Source organism: Aspergillus costaricaensis, assembly GCF_003184835.1.
Source record: "Aspergillus costaricaensis CBS 115574 unplaced genomic scaffold BO79scaffold_23, whole genome shotgun sequence".
NCBI lineage: Eukaryota > Fungi > Ascomycota > Eurotiomycetes > Eurotiales > Aspergillaceae > Aspergillus > Aspergillus costaricensis.
Window position 1 is genome coordinate 416743 of NW_020291823.1, and position 15700 is coordinate 432442.

The 15700-nt window shown below is 48.3% G+C and overlaps 6 protein-coding genes across 6 annotated transcripts; 4 read left to right on the top strand and 2 right to left on the bottom strand.

Annotated features, from left to right (window-relative positions):
• Positions 1-679: 679 nt before the first annotated feature.
• On the top strand, positions 680-1669 carry BO79DRAFT_270005 (uncharacterized protein; the record flags this gene model as incomplete). Its single annotated transcript, XM_025687259.1, has 1 exon — positions 680-1669. The coding sequence occupies exon 1, from the start codon at positions 767-769 to the stop codon at positions 1667-1669; it is 903 nt and encodes a 300-aa protein (XP_025537812.1). The 5' UTR covers positions 680-766.
• Positions 1670-1968: 299 nt separating this feature from the next.
• BO79DRAFT_288802 (phosphopantothenate--cysteine ligase CAB2) lies at positions 1969-3888 on the top strand. Its single transcript, XM_025688723.1, has 2 exons — positions 1969-2603; positions 2653-3888. The coding sequence occupies exons 1-2, from the start codon at positions 2420-2422 to the stop codon at positions 3702-3704; spliced, it is 1236 nt and encodes a 411-aa protein (XP_025537813.1). The 5' UTR covers positions 1969-2419; the 3' UTR covers positions 3705-3888.
• A 938-nt stretch (positions 3889-4826) lies between these two features.
• BO79DRAFT_33812 (glycosyltransferase family 31 protein) lies at positions 4827-6425 on the top strand. The gene is made up of 2 exons (XM_025689091.1): positions 4827-5926; positions 5994-6425. The coding sequence occupies exons 1-2, from the start codon at positions 4925-4927 to the stop codon at positions 6309-6311; spliced, it is 1320 nt and encodes a 439-aa protein (XP_025537814.1). The 5' UTR covers positions 4827-4924; the 3' UTR covers positions 6312-6425.
• Positions 6426-7040: 615 nt separating this feature from the next.
• On the bottom strand, positions 7041-8425 carry BO79DRAFT_152260 (polysaccharide deacetylase family protein; the record flags this gene model as incomplete). The annotated part of the gene is made up of 3 exons (XM_025678683.1): positions 7041-7375; positions 7424-7509; positions 7566-8425. The coding sequence occupies 3 exons, from the start codon at positions 8423-8425 to the stop codon at positions 7041-7043; spliced, it is 1281 nt and encodes a 426-aa protein (XP_025537815.1).
• Positions 8426-9098: 673 nt separating this feature from the next.
• Positions 9099-11251, bottom strand: BO79DRAFT_270007 (DEAD/DEAH box helicase; the record flags this gene model as incomplete). The annotated part of the gene is made up of 9 exons (XM_025687260.1): positions 9099-9391; positions 9450-9598; positions 9648-9841; positions 9895-10046; positions 10096-10175; positions 10221-10587; positions 10627-10762; positions 10814-10871; positions 10923-11251. The coding sequence occupies 9 exons, from the start codon at positions 11249-11251 to the stop codon at positions 9099-9101; spliced, it is 1758 nt and encodes a 585-aa protein (XP_025537816.1).
• Positions 11252-12909: 1658 nt separating this feature from the next.
• BO79DRAFT_198262 (pantothenate kinase) lies at positions 12910-14690 on the top strand. The gene is made up of 4 exons (XM_025681327.1): positions 12910-13165; positions 13328-13610; positions 13687-14188; positions 14246-14690. The coding sequence occupies exons 1-4, from the start codon at positions 12950-12952 to the stop codon at positions 14559-14561; spliced, it is 1317 nt and encodes a 438-aa protein (XP_025537817.1). The 5' UTR covers positions 12910-12949; the 3' UTR covers positions 14562-14690.
• Positions 14691-15700: the final 1010 nt, after the last annotated feature.

Sequence of the window (15700 nt, forward strand, 5' to 3'; positions counted from 1 at the left end):
AAATTATCTAACTTAAGCTGCTGTGCTATAATAAATTTTATAATAATTAAAAAAGAAAAAATCTTAATCTAGCAGATCTAGATATATATCTTTTTAGTCTTTATAAAAATATTTTTTAAGAGTATCTGGTGATATCTGGTTATATTATTTAAATTATTAAATTTTATAATAATCTGAGTCTTTTCTATCAATTTTAAAGATAATATATTTATTAATATAGATTTTAATTATATTAAGACAACCGGCGGCGCACTCCCTTAAATAGTAATATTAATTTAATTATAGATATTAGTAAAAAGAAAGAAAATTAATAGATTTTTTGATATAATCTTTAATAAGTAGAGATATTTTTTCATGTTTTAATATAGTACTTTGATTTTTATATAAAAAATCTTATATTTTTATTATTAGAATTATTCTAAAAGATTCTTCAGAAGGTTAACTAGGAATTTTTATATATTCTTAATATAATTAATAATTAGTTTTAATATTTAAGAGTTTTTACTTTCTTCCAGATACTTTAATAATATATTTATATTATATTATAGATTCAAAGCATATTCCTAGAAGTGTTCTAATTTTCTCGTGGATATAGTTAAATTAGGCTAGTTAATTATCTTTAATACTATTATCAAGATAACTAATTAATATTAATATCAATCAATAGTGACGAGAGTAACAAGAAACTTATCAAAAGATGAGGTCTGTAGGGCCCTGGATGGCGGCGTGATTTCAAAAATTTGATTCCTGCGCAAGTTGTTGTTCCATGCATGCCCATATGGCAGCCGGGGATCGCTTTTCTCTGGCTCAGCATGTAAACGAAAGCCGTGAAGGCCTTGATCCTAACAACTTCCCTGAGTTAGAGCAGATTGTCAGCCGCGTGAAGGGCACCCAGGATCCCGAAGGGGATATCAAAGCCTGGATTGAAAAGTTATATGCGGAGTCTCGAGGTCTTGATCTCGGGACCTTTGGAAACAATATTCTCTGCAATGCTTTCAAGGAGCAGACCGGCAAATGGGAAACCATGACCCGCGGACACGTGAGTAATGTCATCATGGTAGTTCACCGTTTTTTGAGTACGGCATTGGGAAAGATTTGCGGGAGCAAACAGCTCTATCACAAGATTTGGTCCAGCATTCTCGATGACCTTCTACAAAGCTATAAGAATGCCATGTCCCAGGCGATGTTCCTTCTGTCCGTTGAGAGAAACCGCCGACCATATACGCTAAACAATTATTTCAACCATACCCTCCAGAAACTGCGCAGTGCCCGTGTTGCTCAGGCATTAGAGGACAATGCCAGAAATATAAATGATACTTGGTCAAACGCAGAAATAAAGGTGGTCGATCTAGATGCTGTCAAGAAGTCTGCGAGCGACCAGGGGAATGTGGAACATATCACAGGGGAAATCCATGACATCCTGTGGTCCTACTATCAAGTCGCACGCGAAAGATTTGTGGATAATGTTCACATGCAGGCAATCGAGCATTGTCTCCTGACTGGTCCTGAGAGCCCCCTCGAAGTCTTTAGCCAGGAATGGGTCATCAATCTGGGGTCGGATGAGCTGGGAGCAATCGCCGGTGAATCGCAAGCGATTAAAGCGCGGCGTGCCAACCTGAAGCAAAAGATGGAGGATTTGAAGTCTGCTCTCCAGACCTTGAAGTTTTGAAATTGTGATGTTTTGATATTTTGATGTTCTTTCATGCTAACAATTCTGTTCCTATGTGAACTACCATGCAGTAATAGTAATAATACTCACAACAATATGAATTGACAATGTTATTCTGACCTAGTGATGCACAACATAGAAAGGGGAGACTTGTATGCGGATGGATGAAAGAGGAATGAACCGAGAACCGGGGATGGTGCGTCATAAGCCGAAGGCGGTGTAATGCCCCTCCCGGTGAGAAGGAAAAGTGGAAGTTCACCACCAACATTCCACCAGACCATCTGAACCAAACTATCTATCTGCAGAAAGCCAAATCTGTAGATTGCTGTGGTCATTGTGAAATAGCCAGCAGTGCGTGCTAACCAGTTGGGAAAAAGCTAATCCCTCAGCTCACAGGTGGCGGGCTGGAATCTACCAGTCGCGATACTTATCGCACCCCGTGCTCCGAACTACCCGGCATATGTCAGAATACACCAAAACACCAAGACTTCGATCTTTCTCCTGAATTCCCTCCCGCTCTCTGTTGTCGATCGCCTGTCCTCTGGCTGCAATAAGCAGATTGCTTTTGCAGAGCTGTCGTGGTTCCCAGATCCTCTCCGTCGCTCACCTGTCCGCACCGACCTTCGTCTTATCCCCGCCTTTGCCTGCACTGATGCAGTAGAACTCTTTGAACGCATTGATAGATATAAATCTGCTGGATATACATACATCTCAGTCGCATAACAGTGAACAATTGCTATACCTTTCAGTATGACGTCCGCTCCGACGCCAGAGATGACGCCCGCCGAGGCCGAGTCGGTCTACTTCAACAACTACCCCCCGCCCAAAGCCCTCCCGAAGCATGAAGCCCTCGCTCGAGCCTTTGTCGATTACCACGCCCAAGCGAACCGACGCCTTGTCCTGGTGACATCCGGGGGCACCACCGTTCCTCTTGGTTCGTGGGATGGCTCGTGCACGTGAGAAAGATTCTGACCGTTGTACAGAGAACCAGACTGTTCGCTTCATTGACAACTTCAGCGCGGGCACGCGAGGTGCTGTGTCGGCAGAATACTTTCTCCAGGAGGGATATGCAGTGATTTTCCTGCATCGGCAATTCAGTCTGTTGCCATACTCGCGGCATTACAGCCACTCGACCAATTGCTTTCTGGATTTCATGGATGAGGAGGAACCGGTGCCTGATGCCACAGAAACCAATGAGTCGGATCACCGACCGATTAAGGTGCGCAGTGAGTACCAGGACCAAATGCGCGATGTCTTGCGAAAGTATCGTTATGCGAAGCGGAACAACCTCCTGCTCCTACTTCCGTTCACCACCGTCTCGGAGTACCTCTTCGAACTACGGTCGCTGGCTCAGCTCATGAAGCCATTGGGTCCCAACGCTCTGTTCTACCTGGCTGCTGCCGTCAGCGATTTCTTTATCCCCAGCGACCGCATGTCTGAGCACAAGATTCAGTCGTCGGAGCTGCCGGACCACTTGACCAAGGACCAGGCAGTTGGCTCGTCGGACATTTACACGGGCGGGATTGAGCCGCAACCGTCGTCTCATAGTAAGAAATTGATTATCGATCTGGACCCTGTCCCGAAGTTCTTACATCGGTTGGTGAATGGGTGGGCGCCGGATGGCAGTATGATTGTGTCGTTCAAACTTGAAACGGACCCCAACCTGCTCGTATACAAGGCGCAGACGGCACTCCAGCGGTATGCGCACCACCTGGTGATTGGTAACCTGTTGACCACGCGCAAATGGGAGGTGGTGTTCGTGACCCCGGACCCCCCGCACGAGCGCTGGATCCGGGTGCCGAAGTCGCGGCGCAGCAAGAGCATTTCTGGCAGTGAGGCGCAGGTTGGTTTGGCCGAAGCCAAGCGGGCGGGCGAATCCACCCAGGCAGAAACCGGTGGGGGCGGGCAGAGTCAGAGACCGTTGGAAGACGAGGCCATCATCTCGGCTGAGGGAGTGGAGATCGAAAGTTTGATCATCCCTGAGTTGGTCAAGTTGCATTCGACCAAAATTGCTCAACACAATGCCAAGTCCTAGACATGGATTTTGGGTCGAGACATCCAAAGTGTGGCGTGCGAGAGGAAGGAGTTTCAAGTGTGCGTTTCTGGAAGCATGACGAATGCAGCTAAACCTGAGGCAGGAGGGTCTTCTCCAGATAGATTAATTAGGGTCCTTCACTCGTTTTTACTGTGTAAGCCGGAAGTTTTCTGTAGAGTTAGTTAGCGTAGGAGATGAATTAACTACCGTGTCTCAACCACCATGCTCAAGATGTAACAGTAATTAGTGCTGCTGTCAGATTTAAACAATCAATCCGTCCAAAGGGGCCAAATGCCGGGTTTGATGTGAACCAAACACACCCACACACATTCCGCCCCTCCCCTTCTTTTCTCGTGTCTCCCTCATCCATTGTGGGAATCTCCTATGTTCATCCCTCTTCCTCCCCTCTCCTTCCCCCCCTTAACGCCAGAAACAGCATTATGATGTGATTGATCGACTGAGAGTTTGATTTTGATCCTCTCACCAAAGATGGAGCAACCTCGGAAGTTCTTCAACTTCTGACAGCTTCACCGGTTTGACGGGTCTCGTCAGGGGCGGGTTTCAGGTTTGCAGCTCCTCAGCAATCCATGGTTAGGCGCCGCGAAGACCCCCAAGCTAAGCGATGGATCAAGCTCCATTCTCCAGTCAGACGGTGCCATTCCGATGCTAACGCGTCATCGATAGCTTAGGAGCCCTCCAGATCGCCGGCCAGCGTGGGCCGATCTTCGCCCGTCTACGTGCCTTCCTACGTCGCCATCTCCACGCCCTTCTTGTCTCTCCGAACAATAATAATAACCATAACGTGCCTGGTGTCGATCTCGGGGATTTGCTTCCTCGATCTTTTTCCCCTGTTGCTCTTTACTCTTCCTCCTCCTCCTCCTTTCTCTCCTGCTCCTCCCTCTCCCCTCCACCGCTAGGGGACCCCGATCCCTTTGTCTCAGCCTCCTCCGTTCCTGCTTCTCCCCAGGAATTTCCCCGCCGGCAAATAACGACCGACTGCTCTTCTCCCGAAATATTCTGCATTTTTGGCGCACAGTGACGACGAAAGATGCATTGACACCTTGTATCAGTCTGGAGGATTGCTCAATAATAATTTTTCTTTTGTTTGTTTCAAGACTCTATTGCATTCAGCGTCTCGATCCCGCTCCGCTGCAGGTCGGCGACCGCTTCCATCCCAGGCTTTCCAAATTTCCCCTCACCGCGCGCATTTTCAAACAAAAATGGCAATCCGTCGATTTCGTCGCATCACCATCCTCGCCTCCCTCCTGGGTGTATTCCTTCTCTACCACTTTCTCTCCATCCGCCCGGAGCTCTACATTCGCAGCGCTACCCAGCTCCGCACTCCGCAGACCACCCCGCAGAGCGCTCCAAATGAGCCTCCCGAATGCCCCCCTCTCGAGGGGATCGAAGATGTCCTGGTGGTCATGAAGACAGGTGTCACCGAAGCCCTCGACAAGGTCCCGGTTCACTTCCAGACAACTCTGCGCTGCGTCCCGAACTACATCATCTTCTCGGATTTCGAAGAAGAAATTGAAGGCGTCAAAATCCATGACGCTCTCCGCACTATGGACAGCACTGTCCGAGACACCGTTGCCGACTTCGATCTCTACAACCGTCTCCGTGAACAAGGTCGCGCCGGTCTTGAATCGGCCGACTTCGCTGATGAGGCCAACTCTAACATCGGCAAGCCCAACAATCCGGGCTGGAAGCTCGACAAATGGAAATTCCTTCCCATGGTGCAACAGGCCCTCACCTACAAGAATAACGCCAAATGGTATGTCTTCATGGAGGCAGATACCTATTTCTCGTGGCCGACACTCCTCGAATGGCTCTCGCATTTCGATCCTAAAGAACCCCACTACATCGGCACTGAGACCCAGATCGCAGACGTCATCTTTGCGCATGGCGGATCCGGCTTCGTTGTCTCCAACCCCGCTATGCAACTCGCCTCGAACGAGTACGCGACCCGCACCGTAGAACTGAACGAGTACACCGACTGGCACTGGGCTGGCGACTGTGTCCTAGGCAAGGTTCTCGCTGACGCCGGTGTCACCCTGCGCTACTCATGGCCTATCCTGCAGAACTCCAACGTCGGAGAATTGGACGAGTTCGCCAAGGGATTCTACCGCAAGCCATGGTGCTTCCCCGCAGTAGCATTCCACCACCTGACATCTCATGAGATCCAGGATCTCTACGAGTTCGAGAAACGCCGACGTCGACAGGTAAGCCCATCCCCCATACTCCCGTAACCAGCATACCCCCGCTAACACACAACCCCTCCACATCCAGGCCACCAGCAACATCCTCCTCCACCGCGATGTCTTTAAAGAACTCATCTACCCTGAACTCTCCAACGTCCGCGACAGCTGGGACAACCTCTCCGACGAGGAACACCCCAAAATCACCGACTTCCACGAATGCAAAACCCTCTGCTCTAGCTCCCGAAGCTGCGCGCAGTTCGTCATGCGCGACGGCGTCTGCTTCACGGGCGAAACGCCCCGACTGGGAGTCAGGAACCCGACAGCCCGATCTGGCTGGATCCTCAGCACGGTCGACCATATGATGGACAACGCGCCGCGCTGTCCTCATCCTGACTTTGGACTCTGAGCGTGTTTCCCCCTTCTTGAAATTCGCGGGACGAATTATCCCTTTACCATTATCTTTTCTTCTTCCTCAAAGAACCAAAACACACTCAACAATCAGAATTATGATTCATGTGTGTTGTATAACCATGGGCTTGCTTGATTTGATTGATTGATCGAGTTGCTACTAGCCTAGTAGCATGCATCATTAACTGCATCGCATCGGCATACGTATATGTATATGTATACGCGATGCTGAAATGGCGTTTGGGAGAGGAGTCGGTGGCTTTTTCTATTCCACTCTTGTCTTATCTTGAGCATCTGCTTTTCTTCCCTGCATCAATACCACGGCGTCTGGGACTGTCGGTACTTTCGTTTCTATTTTTCTGTACTTTACTTGACTTGACTTGTGTGTCTGCGTTCAAAGCCAGCATGGAAGCTAGCGTATATATATGCTAGCTTGTCACAGGTGTTTAGCTAGACCGAATCGGAAAGATTATGAGATTAAAGCTAGTTGTGGCTCGTAGATGTCAAAGTATGGGTTTGGCAGAGTAGCTACACGCTTTGAAGATTTACTGGATTGAAGGCACTCTTGTGGATTCGAGCTGGCTACTTTTATACAACCGTATTTACAGCAGAATAACAGCAATAATAACCTCTCATAGTGATGCCTAAGACAATGGATTTGTTACAAAGCAGGGGAGCCAATAACTAGAGGACAGAACCTAGGAAGAGAAAGGCACGGACACGTGAGTCAAGGGGCCGTGATGTTTAGAGGGGGAGCTTGTGGGTCTTCAAGGCATTGGTCAATGCGCATAATCGTCGCGTTCATGCTCTTCACAAATCGAATGACCTCACGGAAATACTGCACCGTGGTCGGACTGAGGAAATGCATAACAGCTAGATTGCCCCCGCGTCTCACGTCTCGGATGAAGGCCTCGCGCTGCTTTTCGGGGGTTTTGGTATCCGCCCACAGCCAATCCTCAATATCCACACTCCAATTGATGATCTGAGGATCCTTGATATATTTTGCGAGCCGTTGACGGGTTCTCGCACCGAGTGTGCCGAAGGGAGGACGGAAATAGCGACCTGTCAATAATCAGCGAAGCTCTGCAATGATAAACATGATTCGCGTACTCTCAATCCCAAGGATCTGTCGAAACGACTTGATATTGTCCACAATATCCCGGTCAATGGCTTCAACAGAATCCAACCCTTCCAATCTGTAATTACTCATCGTCAGTTTCCAATTGAAGCCAGATGATAGAGGACCACTCACTTCCGATGCGTATCCGAATGTAGAGCCACCTGATGTCCTCGCTTCAACATCTCTCCGTAAACACTCGAGAAGTTGGTGTCCAAATCTCTCAGTCCCAGTCCTACCACGAAGAATGTGACCAAAATATTCTCCTCCTCGAGTATCTTCATCACCTCCTGAGCGAACCTCGGTTGCCCATCATCTATTCCAAACGCAAACGACCCGGGTCGGGAGCATCTCAGTAGCACACGACCATTGTCCTCGCGACGTGGGATCGGGAACCCAGCGGGTACACTACCGGCATTGACAATTTCAACCTTGTAGAGAGTAACCGCTCCAGGTGAGAAAAAGCCGTTGAAGGAAACCGACACGGTTCGGGAGTGATCAATGTAGAAATGCCAGAGAGGAATGTATATGTCGTTGCCGCGTGCATATCTGGCAGCCTCGACAGAGTCCCAGGTTTCAGGAAACGGGCTGCGGGTGGAGTCGCAATGGATGTTATTTTGGGTGAGAGAAACGCTGAAGTTGGTATGACCGGTAAACTGAACGTGTAAGTAGTGGGTTGTCCGGTAAGGTAGCAGGTTGAAGCATGTTGCTGGTGAGAGCTGCGTATTGTAGTTATGGTCGGGATCTGTTGGGTAGAAGCGGACATAGTTGTGGCCGTAGTCGATCTTGAGTCCCTCTAAGCCACCGTGCCAGAAGCCTAGGGTGTTGTGATGTGAGTTATTGAAGGTATCAATAATTATAGGGGCGGTGAGATTGTAGGAAGTGCCGGTGGTGTTGCTGCTAGTTGTGTTGCTCGGAAAGAACACACGAGTAGCAGCTGAGGTGGCGAAGGTTATAAGTATAAGGAGGATGACGGACTGCTTGCAGGTCACCATGGTTGCGCACAATCTTGAGTATAGCCCACAGCTATTAGTATTTTTAGTGTAGGTTCAGCGTTGCTGAATCTCCAGGGCATGTGCCACCTAAGTCTACGTGAGAGAGAGAAGTTATTTACCGGTTGGCTGCATACTACCCGAGGAAAGAGCATGTTGGTGCACCCGAAGGAAAGCGCATATCTAGGAACTCTAGCTCGCTGAAGCAAGTAAAGACTTTTAGTAGATCGATTACCATTATGTTAAGTCTCCATACAGCAGGGAAACGGCATTGCTTGCCACGATCCCACCCTGCCTCCCAACATGACCCGCAGTTGGTAGGATCCATCAGGTAGCCCAGATCCATTGTGTCCTTTCTCAGCGACAATCAGTTCCAAGCTCCTGTGAGATCCCAAGGCGGGAGATAGGCTGCAAATCGTCTCTGTGCCATGGAGTCGAACAATTGCACACCAGATCCTGTCTGGTGAATCATGATATGATCTCTAAAAGGAAGAAGTGGAAGTAGACGCAATTACCGGATCCCCCACGAGCATGACCTTTCACTCACGAACATATGGCGTTTTCTCCTTTGTTTTTCTTTATTTCCGTTCATTTTCCTCTCCATAGCTTCGATCGAAGGAATGGATCTCCAGGCGATATGCAGGTAAAAAGTGGCGTGGCAAAGTCAGGACGTGGATTAAAACTCCCACTTCGAGTTATCCTCTTCGGCGTCATCAGACTCCATCGGAATTCCTCCTCCTCCCCAGGCATCGGTATTACCACCGTCGTCTTCCCCACCACTCTTTTCATCATCAGTGTCGTCATCAAACTTGACAACATCATCTGAAGGACGATAAGACTCGAGGAAGTCAGGCACAGTTTGTTTGTTCTCGATGAGCAGTTTCACCAGATCTGGAGCGAGGTCCGCATCATTGTCATGGTTGTAGAACGAGGTGGCGAGGCCCTCATTGCCAATGCGTGCAGTGCGTCCTGTAAAGTCTTAGCTAATTCCATAGTTATGCCTTTGAATTGTGGGACGGTAACGCACCGATTCTATGAACGTATTCCGTGATACCACCATGCTGAACCCGTGGAAGATCAAAGTTGATAACATGCATGACATTCTTAATATCGAGACCGCGAGCAGAAACCCCGGTTGCCACAAGGATGGGGCACTTTGCAGTGCGGAATGCACGCCTTGACCGCATTAATATTGGAGCACGAGGTATGAAGGGTAATAACTTACAAGGCATCTTCCCGCTCACGCTGGGTGCGATCAGAGTGAATAGAGGTACTCGGGAGACCCATGTTGTAAAGGTAATCATCCAAGAAGTCTGCCTGGGTCTTGGAATTGACGAAAATCAGCGTACGCGAAGGCGGCATAGCCAGAAGCAGGTCATAGAGGCATTGCTTTTTGAGAGGAGGTTCAGCGTATATGATCTTGTGAAATGCACTGTTAGTAAATTTCTTAAGACAAGCGCCTGTATGCTTACGTTCTGGTCAACGTTGGCGTGAGTGCTGCCAGGCCTTCCGATGCGCACACGGACATGGTCTTCTGCAAGGTAATTGCGCGCCAGTTTACGGCAGTCCTTGTTGAAAGTGGCCGAAAACATCATGTAGCGGTGGTCAGCGTCCTCATTGATGTCTTGAAATCGTCAGTGTATGGTAATGCTTATGAATCGGAAACCACTTGCCTCCTCCAGACATAATTTTAGCAAAATCAGACTCCCAGTCAGACTGCAGCAGTTCATCTGCTTCATCGATGATAGTGTACCTGCGGTTATGTTAGTGACATTCGCACTAAATGTGAGGAACCTACTTGACACGACGAAGAGAGAGAATGTGCGGCTTGTCCATGAAATCCAGCAACCTGCCAGGAGTCGCAATAAGGATATCGCAGCCACGCTGCAACTCCTCTCTCTGGTCACGAACTGGCGCACCACCGTACACAACGCAAGGACGGAGCATGGAGCGGTAGCATAGGCGTCGCGCTTCATCAAAAATCTGGGTTGACAATTCACGGGTAGGAGCAACAATGAGCACCAGTGGTTCAGCCCGAACAGAATCGGCGCTTGGATTGTAGCCAGCTGCGACATTGGGACGCGGAGCTGCCAGCTTTTTAGCTTTTCCCATCAGCTGGGACAGAACCGGGATCAAAAATGCGGCAGTTTTTCCAGACCCTGCTTCTGTTAGCATGACTCTGCTATGTGAGGGTCTTCACCTACCAGTCTGAGCAATGGAGATTAAATCATGGCCAGTAAGGACCGCGGGGATTGAATATGCTTGAATTGGGGTCGGGAACTCGTATCTACACAAGCGAATATTCTCGCGCATGATAGGATGAAGGCCGGCATCATCAAACTAGACATTGTCAGCCGAATTCAATCATGTGAGTACTATGACACGACTTACATTCTTGATGGGACTTGGTCTCTCACGACTTTCCGCGATGACCTCGATGTTTTGGATACTAACATGATTCAGACATTAATTCGTAGCAAGTAGGATATTGCCAACTTACTTTCCGATCTTCAAGCCGGTTCGGTTAGTATATTCGCTGCGGAACAGCATCTCCTCGAGCTCAGGGTTCCGTGGGCCAACGTCCCCAAATTCATCCTTCCATTCATATTTTGCAGCTTGAGCGGCCCACTCAGGGAGCTCCTCCTGGTTGTCACCCTGGGGCTGATTGAGTGGCGGAAGAGTAGAAGTATACTTTTCGTAATCGTAGCCTTTGGGAGTCGTCCAACCCTTCTCGCGGGCAGCATTGGAAGCTTCGGTAGGATTACTGGCTTGATTGCCCGTGCTTTCTTTGAGCGCAGTGCTCATATCCGAGACGTTGAAGCTGTCCATTGTTGTTCGGTAGGGACACTGGCAGGTTCAAACACGCGTAATCCGAATGAATCTGGATTTATCTAGATAGAGACGGTTGTTTAGTGAGGTATATTCTTAGTAAGAAGTGGTGTTATACTTACAGAGAACTAGTATCGTCTCTAATCCTTGAAGTGTACCGAGTGCGCCTGAGATGGGAATTGGACTTGGAAAGAGGAGTGAGAGGGAGGATGTGAGGGGAAGTAAAGCTTTGGGAGATAGAAAGCTTTCTCAAACGAACGAGACGCGAGACGCGTAGGAGAGATGGCAAGAGCAAAACAATGACAGATAATGGAAGGAAATTTTATGGAACACAGTGCTGAAAATGGAAATTGGGCAGTGAATGTTGCTGGTCTGCAGGACTCCAGGTTGCCAGGGGAGAGAAGAAGAGTTGCGGGGAATAAATGGACTAGCAGAACAGTAAGCACCGCTCAGGTGAGCACGTAGTAGTCAAGTAGTAGTCAAGTCAAATTCATTTGATGCAGAGCTGGCATACAGAAGCCAGTCAGCTTTAATACCCCTGATTTCCTGTTTATTGTCGGCAGAACTCGCGGAACATACCGGCGAACAGCTACTTATAAATAAACCTAATTCTCTGCATACAATAATTCGTAAAGTTAAAGGTGTTTGTATGCTTATCTGAACGTATTATGTACCTAATTATAGATATACCAAGTGACTGTGCTCTCCATCCATTATATAGTATTATACCACAGTACTTCTAGTATAAGGCCGCAGAAATCTAGAAGTAGTCACAGATACGCAAGTTTCTAAAAAAGCAGACTTTGAATACCGAATGAGCTTCTGGTCTAGCCTTTTATCTTTCAAATGATTTTTATACCGCAATGTTAGTAGTAGATTGGTGAGAGTTGGTGATTTCTTGGTTCTAGACCACTGGTTTTTGGTTGGGTGTTAGTACTTTGGGTGAAGCAGCAGCGCGGTTTGGAGCAGGAAAAGAAGTACTGCGCAGTGACGGGAGACATATCCGGGAATGTGCAGACTAGTTAGTCACTGCTATAGTAATTGAACGTCACTCGCACACAGCAATAACTGTTAGTATAACTTCTATACTAGTAGTCACTGATACTTTGAAATTGCCGACAGAGGTCACCAGAAACCCGAAGACCGCAGGCATAAATCACATTGACAAGTACATCGAGATCTTATGTTCAACGATCATCTGATAACAACCGAGTGGCCGTTTAGAATTTCTTAGTACAACGTACTAGTAGACCCTCAATATGTGGGGTTTCATGCCTGAGAACTCCATGTCAGTGCCTGAGGTATCAACTCGGCTGGGCAACGTCATTGGCCACCCCCTTCCATCCTCCGAATTGGCTTGGATGCAGTTTATCCCTGCAATGAACAACAAGACCCGGCGATTCTGCAAGTACCAACTCACCGGGAATCATAAGGATTGCTTTTGTTCTGACCGAACTTGTTCAGGAGCAGGAGTTGACTAAGAATGCCCAGCCCGTCAGAATAATAATTCGGTTCCACCCGACCTCAACAAAAGCGGGCAGAAGGAGATATACGCCGTAGGGACCATCACGGGATCCCATTACTCCGAGATGGTAACTACCTCGTCCGCCGGTACGGCCACCTGCTCCTTGCTGTCCATCTAATTCCCCTGGTCCCATCGCTCCATTCCTCTCTGTATTTTTATGCCATTGACACGACATGTCCTCGTCCACATCCAATTCCGCCGCCCGGGGTGGTCGCCTGGAGCAGGCCATCACCAATCCAGGATCCGTCAAGATCAACGTCAAGGGCGCCTTTATCGTTGATGATGACCCGCGATCTAAGAGTCCCGTAAGAACGGACGGAGTTCATTACGAGGGCCATGATATTCGTCTTCCACATCACACGGGTCTGGTGAGCCATGTGGCTGTAGACGTGAGTGACTTTTTCTTTTTCTTTTTTTTTTTTTTTTCTTCGCTGCTCCCGCAGTTCCCCGCACAATTTTGAAGCTCCCCGCAATCGCACCCCTCGGCGCAATACCACCACCACCACCACCACCACAACTTGATTGACTAACTCTTGCTGCTTCGATATTAGATTGGCGGATCGCTAGCGAAATTGGTTTACTTCACACGGGAGCTGGACTCTGTCGACAATGGCGGTCGACTAAACTTCATTAATTTCGAAACATCCCGCATTGATCTGTGCATTGACTTCATCAAGCAACTGAAAGAGGAACACGAAAAGCTCGGCGGGCCATCCGGAGATGCTTTATGTGTAATGGCTACGGGCGGAGGCGCCTTCAAATACTACGATAAGCTCAAGGAAGCACTCAATGTGGACATTATTCGGGAGGACGAGATGGAGTGCCTTATTACGGGTATGCTGCAACCACAAGCTCAAGTTTCACTTGCAACGGAAACAAGCAAAGTCCAAACGTTGACTATTCTACATAGGCCTTGACTTCTTCATCACTGAGATTCCGAACGAGGTCTTTACCTACAGTGAAACCGAGCCGATGCAGTTTGCCGAGGCCCGACCGGATGTTTACCCGTACCTATTAGTCAACATTGGCTCCGGTGTATCAATGATCAAAGTATCAGGTCCCAAGCAGTTTCAACGTGTGGGCGGCACGCACCTCGGTGGTGGTACGTTCTGGGGCATAATGTCATTATTGACCGGTGCCCGCACCTTCGACGACATGCTGGCAATGGCGGACCGAGGGGACAATAGCGGGGTAGACATGTTGGTTGGTGACATTTACGGCATGGATTACAGTAAAATTGGCCTCAAAAATACTGCAATTGCTAGTACATTTGGCAAGGTCTTCCGTATGAAGAACCAGACGGAGCCGGACTTGGATGGGGAAAGTTCTTCCGACGGCGAAGCCGGCCGAACTAATGGCGAGCCGAAGTTCCAGCACGAAGACATGAGTAGGAGCCTACTTTATGCCATAAGGTATGTTTTTTCGCGTCTTCAATTACATGCTGGGCGGTTGGGACTGACGTTTCACAGTAACAACATTGGGCAGATTGCCTATCTGCAGTCCGAAAAGCATCAAGTGAAACACATCTACTTCGGCGGTTCATTTATTCGCGGTCATCGGCAGACCATGAACACCTTGTCCTACGCCATTAAATTCTGGTCCAAGGGCGAGAAGCAAGCCTACTTCCTGCGCCACGAAGGCTATATCGGTGCAGTTGGCGTATTCCTCCGTAGGCAGCCAGCTAACTGGGGCCGGAGGAATAGCATCGATGAGAAAACCATGCCGCAGGTGGCCAAAATGGTAGCCGAAGCGCAGCAGAATTCTGATTCTCAGAACCAATCATGATGAAGAGCCACGACTGCATGCTTCCGTCAGCATCATACTGGGCGAGCCGCGTCCAGTTCCATCATTTTGAGCGTTTGATACCCGTTACTGTGTTATTCTTGTGCTGCTTAGACCCAACATAATTATGCCCCTCTAATTCTTGAGGCTGCCCCGTTTGAAGACATCTTTTCCCTGCATTGATTAAGATGAATAACGATAAGAGCATGTCACCCAATTGTATAACTGTTCGGTTTCCTTATGTTGCACTAAACCCATCATCTCTTTCGGGCTTTTGTTTTGAATCTGACCATCCATCTGCTGCCCACAAGGGCAAAGGCAATCGTGCTTGGATGTTCTTGTTCGGTGCCTAAGTTGGAAGGCTTTGTTATCCCATTTGGTATAGAAGGACAAACCATCATAAGAGCATTTAGACAGAAAGCCAATAATAAGAAGACCAGGAATGTTGATGATTTCGATATATTGCAGTCATCATCCAATATTCCGACTGGCGAACCTACAATCATACCATCGGCCATGGCGTAACCCTACCACCTAATTCGACAGCCTATGCCAGCTAGCTTACCTCTCCTCCCTCCTATCCTTCAATATGCCTCTTAGCGTATACCCATTTCTCCAATCGGAGCTCCGTCACATCTATAACCACCAAGCCGTACTCAGATAGTAGGTCGCACTACCCAGAAGGCAGTGGTAGTCAGAACTCAACCTCTAATGCATTGGATACCAGCCATTTCCGTACGCGTAACACGTCCAACACGCCCCCAGCAAGGACGTTCTTTGGCTATGTTTCAGATTCCCCGAAACATGACACCAGACTATATATTCAGGTGAAACCATGCCGCCTCGTACTTTCAATCACTTTCTCGGCTTGAGGTAGCTGCCTGATCTGTCCATCGCTTCAGTTGTGGTTACTCACCGATAGGTTGTTGACTGCTTCTTGTGGCGTAAAAGCTGTGTCTGATTATGCTGTCGTCGGGGTTGTTACCAGGTATAAGGTTTTGTTGCTGTGTATATTGGGTGTGGTAGCTCATATTTCCCTGCTTGATGACTAGGTCATAGTAATCATGTATATATAGGTCATACTCTTGCTAAACTGAATCGGTTATTGAGGAGCTTCGCTAATAATATATATCTAGTAATAT